Source organism: Micromys minutus, assembly GCF_963924665.1.
Source record: "Micromys minutus genome assembly, chromosome: 2".
NCBI classification, from domain to species: domain Eukaryota; kingdom Metazoa; phylum Chordata; class Mammalia; order Rodentia; family Muridae; genus Micromys; species Micromys minutus.
This window is the reverse complement of record NC_137971.1, coordinates 17,740,151-17,757,174: the sequence shown is the minus strand read 5'-3', so window position 1 is coordinate 17,757,174 and position 17,024 is coordinate 17,740,151. Positions and strand designations below refer to the sequence as shown.

The window sequence follows — 17,024 nt, the reverse complement described above, 5'->3', positions numbered from 1 at the left end:
TAAACAAGTTCAGCAAAGTGGCCGGATACAAAATTAACTCAAACAAATCAGTAGCCTTCCTATACTCAAAGGACAAACATGTGGAGAAAGAAATTAGGGAAAAGGTACCCTTCATAATCGTTACAAAAACTATGAAATACCTTGGTGTGACTCTAACTAAGGAAGTGAAGGACCTGTATGACAAGAACTTCATACCTCTAAAGAAAGAAATTGAGGAGGATCTCAGAAAATGGAAAGATCTCCCATGCTCATGGATTGGAAAGATCAACATCTTAAAAATGGCCATCCTACCAAAAGCAATCTACAGATTCAATGCAATCCCCATCAAAATTCCAACCCAGTTCTTCATGGAATTGGAAAGATCAATGTGCAATTTCATATGGAATAACAAAAGACCTAGAATAGCGAAATCCATCCTCAACAACAAAAAAACATCTGCAGGAATCACTATCCCTGACCTCAAGCTATATTACAAGGCAATTGTGCTGAAAACTGCATGGTACTGGTACAGAAATAGGCAAGTGGATCAATGGAATAGAATAGAAGATCCAGAAATGAGCCCTCATGTATATGGTCACCTGATTTTTGACAAAGGAGCAGTAAACATTCAATGGAAAAAGGACAGCCTATTCAACAAATGGTGCTGTTCCAACTGGCACTCAACATGCAAAAGAATGAAAATAGACCCGTTCTTATCTCCTTGTACAAAGCTAAAGTGTAAGTGGATTAAAGATCTCCACATTAAACCAGATACACTGAAACTATTAGAGGAGAAAGTAGGGAAAACCTTAGAACACATAGGCACAGGAGAAAATTTCCTGAACAAAACACCAATGGCTCAAGCTCTAAGGTCAAAGATTAACAAATGGGACTTAATGAGATTGCAAAGTTTCTGTAAGGCTAAGGGCATCGTCAAGAAAACAAAACGGCAACCAACAGAATGGGAAAAGATCTTTACCAACACCACATTAGAAAGAGGCCTAATATCCAAGGTGTACAAGGAACTCAAAAAGCTAGACACCAGAGAATCAAATAACCCTATTAAAAATGGGGTACAGAGCTAAACAAATCATTTTCAGTTGAGGAACACCGAATGGCCGAGAAACATCTGAGGAAGTGCTCGACATCCTTAGCCATCAGGGAAATGCAAATCAAAACAACCCTAAGATTCCACCTCACACCAGTCAGATTGGCCAAGATCCAAAACACAGATGACAGCAGATGCTGGCGAGGCTGCGGAGAAAGAGGAACACTTCTCCACTGTTGGTGGGGTTGCAAGCTAATACAACCACTCTGGAAATCTGTCTGGCGATACCTCAGAAAATTGGATATAGTACTACCTGAAGACCCAGCTATTCCACTTCTGGGCATATACCCCAGAGACACTTTAATACACAACAAAGATATATGCACCACAATGTTCATAGCGGCTCTATTTATAATAGCCAGAAGCTGGAAGGAACCCAGATGTCCTTCAGAAGATGAATGGATACAAAAATTGTGGTACATATACACAATGGAATACTACTCAGCCACCAGAAACAATGACTTAACCAAATTCTTAAGAAAATGGCTGCATCTAGAGAAGATCATCCTGAGTGAGATAACCCAGTCACAAAAGAACAGACATAATATGCAGTCACTGATAGTGGGATGCTAACCCCAGAGGCTTGCACTCCCCCAGAAACAACTCACAGACTGTATGAAGTCCAAGAAATAAAGAAAACAAAAACTATACATATATTCACAAAACAAGAAGACTTTGACTATTTCCATGTTGCGTTTTTTTGCATGTACTTTACGCTTATTGCAACTAGTAGGTTTTCAATGCATACTGTCAAGTACTTGAAAAAAATCAAGTACTGACTAAAAAACATATTCACATGGTTTTATGTAAAATTTATTTTAATGTCTGAAAAAACAGTACTGACAAAAATGTATAATTTTAAGCAAAAAATGTCTAAAATCTGTACATTTATCTTTGTTTTGCAAAATAAAGTCGTTTAAAAAAAACTAAAAAAAAAATAATAATGGTAAAAAAAAAAAAAAAAAGAGGAGGCAGAAGGACTGTGAAGAGTCAGACATAGTGATGACTCCAACAAGCAGTATCTTCCAGACAGAACTTATGTCCACATGAACTAGAGACTAGACATCATGCACAGCCTGCACAAGGTCAAGATAGAGTCTCAGCACTGAAAAAGAAGGGGATACTGGGTACCACCAATAACCAAGGCACTCTTTGCAATTGAAACCTGCTGGCAGAGGGCAAAGTGATTTTTCCAACGGCATTGTTACTGAGTATAGCAACCACACTTTAGTGCAATCCCCATGACCAGAAATTAGTAGTTGGCCTACATTAAAAAAACCTAGGGTTTGGTTTGGTTTTGGTTGGGTTGGGTTGAGTTTTAGTGTCTGTCTATCTGTCTGTATCTTGTCTTTGTTTGGTGTATTTCTCTCTTGTCTTTGTTTGATGTATTTGTATTTGTGGAGTTTTGGAGAGAAAGAGGAAACAAAACATGAAGTTGAGTGATTAGCAAGGATCTGGGAGGAGTTGAAGGAGAGAAAAAAAGGCTCAAAATATTTGTGTAAATTTTATAAAATTGTATAAAAAGAGAAATGAAGAAAGGATTGGGAAAATGCCCAAGTTAGTAAAAACAGTTAGCCATCAAGAAGACAACTTTAAACTCTTACCACCTATGTAATAATCCATGGCTGAGTATGCATATAAACTGTATATGCTTATAAACTGTACATGCCTGGGCCCAGGCTATCAGAGTGAAGGCAAGTAGATCTAAGAGACTGCCTGACACCCAGCCTAGCAGAAATAAAAAGGCTGAGTTCAGTGAGTACCTTGCCTTGAGGAAGTAAGCTGGACAGAAATAGAAGATGACCCGTAATATGCGCTAGTCTTTCCATTCACACACACACACACACACACACACACACACACACACACACACACGCACACATACACGGACATGAAATTTTACTAACATGACTACCTAAACATGAGCTAAACGAGAACATGACAAAGTAGACAAAGAGAGCCTACACAAAAGGAGAACAGGCAACTAAATGATGCTGAGAGTCAGAAATAGTCTTCTTCAGGGAAGAGCACATCAATTAGTGATCAGCCCTGAAAACATACATAAAGTGACATTGTACTAACCAAGAAGGTCATGTTTAGGAATGTGTGTGTGTGTGTGTGTGTGTGTGTGTGTGTGTGTGTGTGTGTGTATGCCTGAATGGACATGCACGCGCGCGCGCGCACACACACACACACACACACACACATGCATGCATGTAACAGCAATTAATAAAAAGAAGATGAAGATGAAAGATATCAAAAAGAGGTGTACATGGGAGGGTTTGGAGAAGCAAAGAGAATAGGGAAACAATATAATTCTATCATAATCTTTAAAATAAAAGAAGTAATTAAAATGAGAAAAATCAATAGATGGAGTTGACTGACACTCCTTTAGTAGTCTTTAGACTGACTAAGGAAGAAGACAAAAAAGATCCTTGCTAAGCATTCAACTTTAATAATGAAAGACCAGAAAGGAACTCAAATCGCTAAATTGGCAAAGGAATACTAAGATTACCTTTATGGAAATGGTTAGACAATGAGTTAATTTTAAAAAATTCAGGAAAGACACACATTATTAAAACTGACTAAGCTCAGTCTGGTATCTGATGCCTGTAACCACAGCATTTCAAAGGCCGAGGAAGGAGAATTATGAGTTCAAGGCTAGATGACATAGATACACAGCAAGCCTGGGGCTAGCCTGAGTTACAGAGGGACTGTTTCACAAAATAAACAAAGTACCAGACTCAGAAAAGGTAATTATTACAAATAAACATATAAAAAGGAAAGACATAATGAACTAGGAATTAAAACAAACCCCAACCTTTTCTCAATGAAGCCTAGATTCATTAAGCACCGGAAGAAACACCAATTCTTAACAAGTCTTCCAGAAAATGGAGGAAGGGAGCATGCTTCACAATTCATTGTATGAGGTCAGTATTTCTGTTACCAATGGTACACAGAGACATTAAGAGAAAACTACAGATGAATATTCTTCATAAACATAGATGCAAAGATTCTCCACAAAATGTATACAAACCAATGTCAACAGTTATATACAAAGAGCCAAACACTGACCAAGTGGGCCTCATGCCAGGAATGCAAGGTTGATTTAATATCCACCCAACAAATATAAACTATTGTTTTGATGGATTAGACAACACAAGTACAACATCAAATGTGCAAGCACAAGACAGCATCTGGCAAATGATAAATCCTCCCAACAGACTCTGACTAGAAACTTTCTTAGCTTAATAAGGGTTGCACGAGGAAAACCTACTGCTAACACACTGACTGGTGAGATACTGGTTTACTTTCCTACAGTGGCTAGTGATGATAAACATGCTTTCTTGTGCTTACTGTCCATTTGTTTGTATTCTTTCAAGATGTGTCTCTGTCGGTTCTTGTTTGACAATATTGTTTCAACTGTTTCTCCTGTTGTTTTAACATAAAGCAAAACTAACACTAAAAATTATACTCATCTTTCTAAGGTGCCTGTTTTCATCATGGTTCAAAACTTAATTTTTAGTGTATGCCAGTTTTGTATTTTGGAACAATTTTGGTGTTACAGAGAGCTGCTCTTACAGTACAAAGAGACTCAACAATTGGTGTTCCCTGTCTATAGGCATATACATACCACACACAGGAGTGCACACATGCAACCACATACTCGGTTTCTCATATTATAGATGTCTTCCCCGAGATTGTTACAGTGGATAAACCAATACTGATACTTTATTTTGGCACTAAAGTCAATGATTTTTTTGCTATAGCACACTCTTTGTGTTCTACAGGAACAAGGATGAGATTATGCATCTATAGTTACAGGGACCCAGTGAGCTCATTTGTCACCTTAGACATCCTTCCTGCTCCACGTTCTCATTCCTTTCTTGGAAATGTCTTTTCCACTTGCTCTCTGTGGGTGGTTTTGCTTTTTCTAGGATCCACTTAATCATGGCTTAAAGTCTTTTTAATAAGAATCAGAATTTGGCCTAATGTCTTGTGAATCTCACCTAATGGTACATATTCATTATTATATATATAAAAAAAGCTCTGTTGTGTTTTGTTTTGGTTGTGAGCCACAATTAGAGAACCTATAATAAATCGTTAAAGTCTCTTGTCTATAAATATTCAGTTCTAATGTGTTATAAGATATATAAAAGTAACTTAATTTATAAGTAATTTTGTGCATTAATATGTAATTTAATCCATATTATATGCTAGTTTAACAACTAACTAGGCCCCTTGGCTATAGTAGTAATGAGTAACAGCTTTTTAAGTTTCTTCTACCTTTAGTTGTGGGTAATAAACTTCTGGAGACTATCATTTTTTATTCTGTATATTCACTTTGAAAATACATAAAGATTTACCAAATTTTCAACAATTCTAACACTTCAAAAGTTAAGTCCAGAGTTTTCACTGAGAGTCAAAATAGATACTTTATTGTGAGCCTTTATAAAATATAAAAATGAAATTAAAGATATCCAGTATCCAGTCGCACAGAATAAATACTGCCGATTTTAAAGGGAAGACTAAGGGTTCAGGGAGGAATGGAACCAAAGACTGAAATCCAGCAGACTAGCTTTATCAACTGTAGATCTGTGTCCGGCATCTGTGTCACATGGTGGTGTCGAGTGAGCTTCAGAAGGCTTGGGCAATTGTGAACCCTACGGCTTTGTGAGTTTCAGCCCGCCTGACTCCTAAACTGCTTCTCCTCATTGCCTGTGGATTTCCTCAGCAAATGATCCATGTTCCTAGCATTGCCAAGTCCCTGTTATTTCCAACACACCTTTAGCTTCACTCACATAGTTTCATGCTTTCTCTTTCGGGGACCACCTGTACCGATTCTATTCTGCTAGACATTGGCCGCCTTCCAGACTTGCATTTGAAATCTGGGTAAAAGTCTCCAGGACCTTGTAACTCTAGTGTTTTGTTTACCTAAAATTTGAGCAGAAAGACAACTAAGGTATGTTATTAGCTCAAATAGTTGCTTGGCTCTCCTGGACCTTAGTTTCAGCAGCCTGATCGACTAGGTGGTTGGATATGTGGAAACAGTTCTCCAGGAGGCTCTGGGATGACAGCACAGCCCAAACTCTCTTCTCCAGGCAAAATAGTTCAAAGTACTTTGCTTCTTTCTACCGTTGACTCTACAGTGGGTGGGGCTGGCTGCTTCCCAGACACACTCAAGGTATCCTTTTGTTTATTGTCGTGATTCAAATTATGTCATTACTTCTTTAAAAATAAATCTTCAACCATTCATGCCCTCCTTAGTCCCAAATTTGAGCACGCTTCTTTTCTCAAACTGAAAGTTCTTTAAATCTTTCTATTCTCTTTTCTTTTCTCAATTTTTTATAATATACACAGACAAAGGTAACCATCAAACTCTTTTATAGCCTGAATTTAGGGTTGGCTGTAATAAAACTTCCAATGCTAGATTAACTTTAATCTAAGACTTTAGCCTAAAACTGCTGTCACCTTTAATCTAAGCCACTTACAGAATGTGTGGGAAAGCATAAAAATATATAATTTCTTTGCCACAATATAATATAAGTAGCTTTCAATAGAATTCTCAATGGATTTCCTGTTCCCATGTGAAATGTCACACTTACAGACTTTACTATCCACAGTCAATGAGCTTTCTGGTTTTCAGTGTTTCCACCAGAATTACCCACCAGGCTCTGGTTATCTCATTCTACGGTTTCTCCAGTGCATGTCTTAAATCATCCCCAAAACCAGTTAGTAAAGGCTGCTGAAACATATTTTCAGCCAGTATGGTTTTTACTGATGGCTTTATTATTTTATTATTAATTTTTTTTGCAGTGCAGCACCCCTCCCAGTCCCCTCCCCCACAGTTCCTCCTCCCATTCCTCCTCCTCCCATCCCCAAAGAGAATGCCCTCCCATCTTCACCAGGCCTCCTCACTCCCTGGGGCTTCAAGTCTCTCTAGGATTAGGCACATCTCCCACTGACGCCTGACCCAGAAGTCCTCTGCTAAGTATGTTGGGGGCCTCAGATCAGCTAATGTCTGCTGCCTGGTTGGTGGCTCAGTGTCTGAGAGATCTCAGGGGTCCAGTTTAGTTGAAACTGCTTGTTTTCCTATGGGGTCACTCTGCTCAGCTTCTAGCTTTTCCATAATTCAACCACAGGGGTCCCCAACTTCAATCCAGTGGTTGGGTGTAAGTATCTGCATCTGTTTCATCTGCTTGTTGGGCCTCTCAGAGGACAGCCTGTAAGCTGTAAGCACACCACAGACAGCATTGGTAATAGTGCTAGGCCTTGGAGTCTCCCCTTGAGATAAATTCCAAGTTGGGCCAGTCACTGTTAATAACCCTCAGTCAAAAACTTTGACCCAGAATTGCTCTTGTCTAAACTGCAGCTACCATAATAGAGGAAAAATGTCAATATTCTTTAGAATTTCCTATCATTCATACAGCCGATTTAATTTAAGCATGTTTCCACAATTTATCCACAACGTCTTGAAAGTTCTAGTCAGATGTTTTTTTCAGCCAGTAATTTTTATTAACAATCTTACTTCCTGGTTTCAGTCTTATATCTGCATATATGCATGTGCATGTGTGAGTGGGGTGTGTGTGTGTGTGTGTGTGTGTGTGTGTGTGTGTGTACTGGAATTTCTGTCATTGACAAATACCTTGGAGAAACAATTTTAAGGGAAGAAGAATTGATTTTGACTAAGGGTTTCAATACACAATAGAGTAGCTACTTTACTTTGGGCCTGACGTGCAGCAGAAGATTGTGGTAAGAAAAGTGTGTGTTGGCAAAGCGTTTCCCTCTTTACTCCATCATCAGTCCCCATTCAGTCAGGGCCTCCTCCACTTAGTTTCCATTTATGGAAATGCAGACACAGTTAGAAGTGCCGAATCTTATAGGCACTTTCCATACAATCAAGATTAGCCACCATGGAGCCCAAGGGCATACTTTCATTTCTGCCTCATATTTGCATAATGTTTTGCATAGTATGTGCTCAATACATATATAGCAAACATAAGAATGAATGAGTGTTTATTCATGTGGGAATGTATAGGGCAGGAAGCCACAGGGAGAAGTGGCACTGAGATGCAGATTGAAAATGGGAAAGGAGAAAAGCAGGCACATGTGGAGACTGGAGTTTTCCACTTTCCCTCCTCCTTCTGTTTCCCCGACCGCTCCTGTCTGAACATCAAACTGTATCCTCTGAAACACTTCTCCAAGCTATGGCCTATACTCATAAGTAACTGGAAATAGGGTTAAAAATTGTGGTTCACCTTGAGATTAGGTTTTGTAAATCTATCATACATACAGATATACACATTAGAATGTATAAATATTATTTTACAGTTATTCAGTACCAAAAACTAAGTAAATGTTTGGCAGACAAAGCAGGGCAGTTAGTATGATGATAATGATCGTGGTTAAAAGGCTAAGTTTCCAAAAGGAAAAGCTTTGTTTTATTAAATGAATCAAAAGACGCTAAGGAACTGAACTATATAGTTAAGATCAGAAGGGACCAGGTGACCTGATATGGGTCTGGGCACAAATTCATGACACTGATTTAATAATTTACTACAGCAGATTTTACTAGTTTATGGAAATAAGCATTTCAATGCATTTGTAACTCAAAATGTAGTATAGTGGCCATTCAATTAAAAGCAGTGTATTATTTTAAACTAATTTTTATTGTTAAATGTAGTTTTCTAAAGAACACAACTTCCATAGGGCAGAGTTGACTTGAAATTCTTATATATTTCCTATTTGCATCCCAGTTTAAGGATTCTCTATTATTCTTTACTTTCAGCCCACTGATGATTAATACAAATATAACACATTATAATTATTACCTACTACTAATCAATTATAATGTTTAGGATTTATGGATATTTAACATCACACTATAGCCACAGAATAAAATTGTTAAAAATCTTGTGTCAGGAAAGTTTTGTTTCTTAGACCTTGAATCCTAAACATTCTTACTTGCTGCCTCTTGATATTAGGTATGCCTTGCTTCGCTGAGGTATAGCACTCATTATTCTTCTATTTCAAAGAAGAAAGTAAAAAGTAGATTTAGTCACCTGAAATCCAGCCACTCTAGGAAACAGAATAGTTGCTTTCTTTGCTTTCAGACCCTGGGTTTGTTCATGATAATGTGCTTGTTAAGGGGAAATGTGCAGATAAAAGAATGGATGATGAGGATTGGCCGTATTCCTTGTCATTCATTCCATCCAAAAAGATGAGGTCATAGAAAAGAAATGGAAAGAGAACCAGAGAAACAAATCCAGGCAGAATGGCAAGCATGCAAGGAAGACACACACACACACACACACACACACACACACACACACACACACACAGAAAAGTATGAAGAAAACATTGTAAGATAAGGCTGTGGTACAACAGGACGTGCCCAGTCCTATATCAAATCACATTTTCTGGAACCCCTAATGGATAAATTGAGGAGAGTAGGTCAGGGTCATGGGAGTAGAATTGTAACAATAAAACATTTTAAATGAGCATATGAAAATGTTAAAAAAATAACAAAAGATCATACCTGGTGCGCAACAGTACAATTCACTCTCTGCCAACTTTACTGGCAGCCTAAAAAGCATCACACCCTGCCTGGAAGGGCTTGTGTCTAAGTGGGAATGTACTTGAAAGGTCTGAGAATTACAAAGAAAACATAAAAGAGAGAAAGGAAGGAAACAGAAAAGGTCACAGGGTAGAGAGAGAGTCCTGCTGACCTACCGAGTGCTTAGAAGCCCACTTGCCACACTTTCTTCCTGCCTTGCTAAATGTTAAATCCATGACTTCAGTTCTGTGCTTCTGTAGCCCTGTCTACAGACTGTTTCCCATCTCACCAGGCCTTTCACCTCCTTTCAAATTATCCTTTACTCTCGGTAAGCGCTGAAGAAGCACTGAAAAGGATGATGGTAAGCATCACATTTTGTGGTCAAGCAGAACACCCTTTGAGTGTACTTAGTTCCAGTTTTACACTGAGTAGGACGGTTGTGAGGAAAGAACAGATGGAGGGTCAGTTCTTCATAGGTAACTGGACAGATGGGTGTACAGTCCTCCTTCCTCACTTGGTCTCGCTATCAAACTCCTCTAGCTATACCAAATGAAATTTTATTTTAGCTGAGCAAACCTTCACACTGCAAGATCTCAAAACTCTGAAAAAGAATTCCCATCAATCACCTATGAGTAAGTGTTGAATTTTTAGCTTATCTGTAACTAGTTGAGATTTTTAAATTTTTAGTTATGCAGCACAATATATTTAAAAAAATAGCAAAGCCAGACAAAAGATGCCTTATCCTGTATCCTTAAACCATTTGTCCTCTGGTTTAGTAAAATCTCTACTACTTTTTACTACAATTCTTTTCAAATTTCCTCTATTCCAGGAATGAAAGAGAATAGAGTAGAAGATGAACATTGGGTTCCACTGATGGATGCTGCTAAAATATATAAAGTGTCTTCTTATTTGTTCCCTCTCTTTCTTTGCCTTCTTGTTAAGAAAACGTCAAATTCCAGTATGCAATAAATATGAGCAAGTGCACCTGTGCAGTGCATGTAGTGCTCCAAGAATTTGTCTGGCAAACATCCAATGAGCGATTTTATAAGGATCATCTTTCAGGACCAACATTCCCTAACTATGCTCTGGACAATAAAGCTCAGATTTTATGTGGTTTAACATCAAGTTGTTAGTCCTCAATCAGCATATTGCACCCCCCCCCGTGTGTGTGTGTGCGTGTGTGTGTGTGTGTGTGTGTGAGTGTGTGTGTGTGTGTGTGTGTGTGTGTGTGTGTTCGTAGCATATCTACCATATCTGGAAGTAAGTATCCAGAAAGAACTATGTGGTATAAATTAACTGAATCTACTGTCCTTAACTACTTTGGTCTTATACCATATTGACAGTTGTTTTGGATAGTTTTATGTCAACTTGACACAAGATTAAATTATCTGAGAGGAGGGAAACTCAATTGAGAAAATGCCTCCAAAACAGATCATGCTGTTGGCAGAACTATAAGGAATTTTATTAGTCACTGATGGGGAAGGGTCCAGCCCATTGTGGGTGAGGCCACTCCTAAGCTGGTGGTACCTAGGTTCAGTAAGAAAGCAAGTTGAGCAAGCCACAAGGAGCAAATCAGTAAGCAGCACCCCTCCATAGCCTCTCTATCAGCTCCTGCTTCCAGGTTCCTGCCCTACTTGAGTTTCTATCTTGACTTCCCTCAGTGGAATATGATTTAGCATGTGCAAGAGAAATAAATCCCTTCTTCCCCATGTTTCTTTTGGTAATGGTGCTTCATCATAGAAAGAGAACCCCTAATTACGACAGTAGACATCTCAGTGGCCAAGCATCTCAATTGCTTTTTGAACCAGGGCCCTAAAGAGAATCACTGACTGAAATTATATTCCAAGCCAACTTCATTTCCCCCTTCATTTTATCAATTCATAGGAAATGACGTCCTTACTTACCATTACCCAGTTCCCAAGAAATGTTGTACTTTTTGCTGGCACTGTACTTCAACAGGCTCAGGGCACTAGAACTGTTCCAGGAGTTATTGGGATTACGACGCAGTGCATTTAGAGCAAATATCAGGTGGAGTCCAGAGCAATCAGCAAAGTTATAAAGTTTGTCTAGAGACCTGGCTGGGAAGAAGCAGAGAAAGGCTTATAACTTTCAAATCTTAACAAAAGGAAAATGTTAGCTTCTACGGAAAGCCTTTCCTGCTAGTAAGAAACTGCACAGACAGACAAGCTTCTGAGAAAGACCTTTACCTTCTGATGTGGGATGCATTTTGAAGTGATTGGGGGGAAAACATCACTCAGAATTTCAGACAAAGCTTGCAAATTGAAAACCAAGCCTAAGTCACGGGTAATTTTACTTGGTAGAATGACTGATGTTTAAAAGAGGAAGATTTCCCAAATTAGCTGGCTTTCTAGATTAAAAAAATAAAGAAACAAACAAAACACCCACAAAAGTTCGTGTACTCTTAAAGTCTGTATTTGTGCTTGAGTGGCAGTAAACACATCAAGGTTCAAGGCCACAAAAGACTAGTTGATCAGTCTGAGAAACTCTGCACACGGCATTTCACTCTGGTCCACATTTCTAGTGTTTTTGAGAATGGGTATTCTATGACCATTTGGGACTGATGTTCATTATCAGCTTAAACACAGAAAACAGTGACTTGATACCGAATGTCTCATTAATACCACATTCTATTATTTTTTACTGCAGCTGCCGTTGTCTGCCTCCCACGTCCACTCCCATCCATTAGGACAACGTCCATTCTTCCTAGTTTCTCTCCTCCCTGCCAGTCATCTTCCCTTTATTACCTCCTCAATTTCTCTCACTCCTATGAGCCTAAATCAGTTTTCAAAACCAGAAAGTATGCTACAAGATTGTGTCTTCTAGATGTGACAGAGAAGCTACCCACTAAATCTTAACAGTATGGCTGCTAAAACAAGAAATTTTAATCAAACATTTAAAGAAGAAACAGAAGAAAACCGAAATCCATCCACAGTGTTTAATGAAGTTTTAAACCTGCCCTCGCACCTAGCACAGCTGCACTCAACAGCACACTCACTGGAACTCCTGACAGGACCTCCAGCCCCACTCGGCAGATGTAAGAAAGAACAGGAAACTTACAAAGAATAAATTCAAAAAATGTTCAGTTTTAACTTGAGACTTTTTTAGCATCCTATTGTGAGGAAGGTAAAACTCAAAAAAAAGAATAGGCTAAGAAACTGGCCAGATTGAACATATTTAAAGAAACATCACCATCATGTAAGAGCATTGACAACAATTACCAGACCACACCTACAACTGAGTAATTCCACCATCACACTTCACTGTAGATAAAATGATTTTATCTAGAGGTTCCCTGGCACCTGGAGATGATCACAGGTGACCCCCAGTAGTGTGACATCAAAGGATCAAAAGAGGTCCATTGTAGAGTCTGTTAATACACGTGCCACAGAAGGTTGATGATGTTGACAGATATGTCTTCCTCTGAAATCCTCACAATTTGTCAGCTGCACAATGATGGGTGCTTGCATTTACAAGTGCTAGTTTTATTCATAAACTAAAGTTGACATAAAGTTATAATTAGAAGGTATCAAAATTTAGTGTAAAAAGCTGGTAGTCATTTTAGATACATAGATTGCCTTTACCTTTTTCTGGAACATGTTTTGTGCACATAACAGTGTTTCATGTATATTAGGTAAATAACACATCAAACAGAAAACACTTCAGTCTGAGAGTTCATGAGTTGATGGTTCAAAGTAAGGAAAAAATAATCTACAAAAAGATCAGTTCTAGATAAAGAAAAATGTTATTCAGGACAGTTTTGATTCTGGCTTCTTCCATAAAGCCCTTTAAGCCCAGCACTGAATCTCACTGGATCTTTTCAATGCTAATCACCGAGTACACTTCATTTATGAGGTCATCCTGAGATGTCTTACAACCGAAGTAATTTATGTTATATAAAAATGCCTGTAATGAAATGAAAATATAAAATGAAAGAAGCCAAAGAGAGATGTATACAATAATTATTGATAATCCACTGTGAAGTATATTTGAGAAATACATGTATTTGAGTGCAGAGAATCTAGTAGATGCTTAACAAATATAAATCTTTCTTGGAATATTTTCCCCTTGAGGTCTATCCAAATAAGTAGATACTTAAAGTTGACTTTCTACTCTCTCCTGAGTGTATTAGTGGCTCAGTGTGTCCTGAACTTCACAATAGAACTTTAAGGAGCACGTTTTATAGGTCAGTGAAGAGGCAGTGGAGTTAGAGAAAGACGTAAGCAAGCATCCATAGGCTTGGAGACCTTTTATGCGATGCTGAGAGTCAGAACTCTGAAAGTTCTTGAGACTTCTGTGTCTACACAACAATACGTTGAGGAAGGAATGGCAGAGCAGGGGCGAGTAGGGTGGGGAGAAAGAGCAAGAACAGAACAAAATAAAACAAACAACAACAAACCAAGCAAATGAAGCATGCAAGTTCAGTCTTTAAAAACTACAGAGAAGAGTGTCACAAAGCAGTGGTGTGTGGTGCTGCTGACTGTATATAAAACCTCTTTATCTCAAAACACCATTTCTTCAGTCTCATTGAATGTATTGGGGATTGATAGACAAATATCCATGAATGCACACAAAGATGAAAATCATTGATGATTTCTTAGGATTCCACACTTGAGACACAACCCAGACAAAGAACAGCTCAACAGTCAAAACGAAACAGGCCATACACGTCTTTAAAAATGTTTGCTGAGCACCTACTACAGTATGTTTTAGGAAACTGCCTTTCTCGCATTTTCTCTCTGGATATGAGCAAAACAGGCAACAGTCCTTGCTCTCTTCAAATCTCACTCAACATGGCTGCTGGGAGAAATAACGGGTTCGGAGGAACCAGGAGCAGCTCCAGTTGGTTTGCCGCTCTAAATAGTGGAGTAGGGGTGTAAGAAAGATAACAGCATCAAGCCAAATGGGTAAATATAGAAGGAATTCAAGGCAAAAGTCATAGGAAGGGCAAAGGACAGAACGTACCAGGCATGACCAATGTCGGGGAGGGGCAGAGGCCAGTATTGCTGTTCTAGAATGAGCAAGAGAAATTATGAGATGAGGCTACAGTGGAGCAGGACCAGGTAACAAAGGGCCTCACTTTTACAAAAGGCTATTGTAACAATTTTGGCTTTCACCCTGAATGTCTATGGAAACACTACTCTCTTGAACATAGCCCAACTCAAATTTTAAAAACACTAGTGTTGGGGCTGGGGAAAACTCCCAGTTAGGCTTGACATGCAAGCCTGAGGGTTTGAGTTTGGAAGGCCAGCACCCACCCAAAACACTGGGCAAGTATATACCTATAATCATAAGGAGGCAGAAATGGGAAAATCCCTAGGGCTTAGTGACCAGCCAGTCTAGCTAAATTGGTGAGTTCTAAGTCAGTGAAATATATGTCTCAAAATAAAGGGTGGAGAGCAATTTAGGAAGATACACCATTTAAACCTCCAGCACCTGCACACAGATAAACAGAAACACACATACACACACATAGACAACTCACATAACCACATACATAGATACACATACAGACACACACACGGGGGGGGGGGTGGAGAGAGGGAGGGAGGGAGGGAGGAGGAGAGAGAGATGGAGACAAACACTCAGACAAACAGACTGACGCACACAGATACAGACACAGACAGACAGACAGACACCAAACTACATCACTGATGTAAGCTGAAAGAGACTGTAATGGGCAAGAAGAATAAGCACATGCTTACACTTGGCCCAGAGAATTTTAAGATCCTGGAGGTTGATGAAATTTGTTCTCTGTTATAACTTCCCACCAGTCGTTGATAAACTACATTTCTCATGTCCCCAAATCATTACAGGCTTGTTGACTCTGTCTGGTATGTTCTTTCTCCTCGGTTCTTTAGTCTTCATAGCAAGTTCAATGGTTTCCTGTGTGGGAATTTCTGACTTGCCAAGTGGAGACATTGCATCTCTGCTCTGTCTTGGCTCTTTTCTGTTTCTATTATAACAGTTAGCTAATCAGGCTTATTGTTCAACTCTGCCTTTCTCTCTCAAAGCAGACTGCAACATTTGTTCTACACTTTTAGCATCAAATCAGTATCTGGTATATAGAACACCTTAACAAATGCCTTACTTAACACGTGTTATTTTGAACCAGTTCACACCGTTCACTATTTGTGCCCCAGATACCCAACCTCAGTGCCCACAGCTCCCTGAGCATTTCCTTTAGATCATGTCTATTGCTCATACTGTTAAATGCATTCAGAAATAAACTCACTCATTGTTTTAAGTTTTAATCTAGAGTGAACAATGCCACTGAGCCCCAGGTAGTCATCTGACAGTGTTTAAAAGGAGAAAGAGCAAGAAAATGAGAAAAATGTGAACAAAACCTCAGAGTGAGGCATACCGAGCAGACTCTGCCTATTGACGTTCAGAGATGTACATCAGTTAAACTCGAAACCATTCGGCTTGGTAAGTACAACCAACAGTGGGCATTCAATGGTAGCAATTAAGAGAGAGAGAAGTCTGAAGATTGCCTAGGAGAACACAGCCATTTTGAAAGGGTGAAGATAGCTTTAAATGAGTGCTTAATGTTTCCAGGCTAGTCAGGGCAATGAAACCTTAACTAGAGCATAAAGAAGTCAGCATAACCGCCTGCATTTAACCAAGGCTGTTGGAGGAGAATGGGAATTTGGAAATGCCTGTGAATAAAAAATGACAGCACTATCAGAAGACTTGGGGCTGGAGAGTAATTGTCAAATCAATCACTTTAACTAGATTAAAGGGAACACTGAGTGCCCGTGAGTACAGCGGGTCTTCTGGATCCCATTAGGAACCATCTCAATGATGACAGGAGAGAGTCACAGGAGAACCTCACATTAGTGAAGAGGCCAATACTGCTTTTAGGAAATGTGCTCCTAAAACAAGTTTCCAAAAGTGTCAATAGTAATTCTAAAGAATAAATTAGAATATCTATAAAAATGTAAATATTCTAAGCACACATACACATTTATGTATGTACTTATATTTATATACATACACACATATATGTCTAGGCATCTCTATATATTATTTAATATACACATACATATAAGTTCCTAATATGTACACAAATATTAAGAAGTATTCTAGAAACAATTGATTTCTAGCATAAATGAAGATTTCTAGCACCAAGATCTTGGTTTGTAATTACCATTTCCTAACAAAACATGCTACAGATTCTTGGAGAAATGACTGCTAGGGCAAGACAGTGGATTGTGCAAGATGTACTTAGGAGATTTTGTGGTGACAGAATTTAAGGAAGTGATTAAACATGATGGAGGTACATAAAGAGCTCAGAGCAGCCAACCAGAAGAAATCCTTCCTTTCAGGACCAAAGCTGAGAGGATTTTAACAAAATAAAAA

The 17,024-nt window shown here is 38.8% G+C and overlaps 1 protein-coding gene across 3 annotated transcripts in view; it reads right to left on the bottom strand.

Moving 5' to 3' along the window:
- Positions 1–17,024, bottom strand: part of HPSE2 (heparanase 2 (inactive)) — a gene marked incomplete at both ends in the record, with an annotated part of 624,570 nt that overhangs the window by 218,791 nt on the left and 388,755 nt on the right. The window contains one exon of one of the 3 annotated variants that reach the window (XM_080913133.1): positions 11,549–11,722. The exons of the other annotated variants lie outside the window; for them this stretch is intronic. Within the exon in view, the coding sequence (XP_080769259.1) occupies positions 11,549–11,722 (174 nt within the window). The remainder of the gene's footprint in view (positions 1–11,548; positions 11,723–17,024) is intronic. 3 annotated transcript variants of the gene reach the window in all.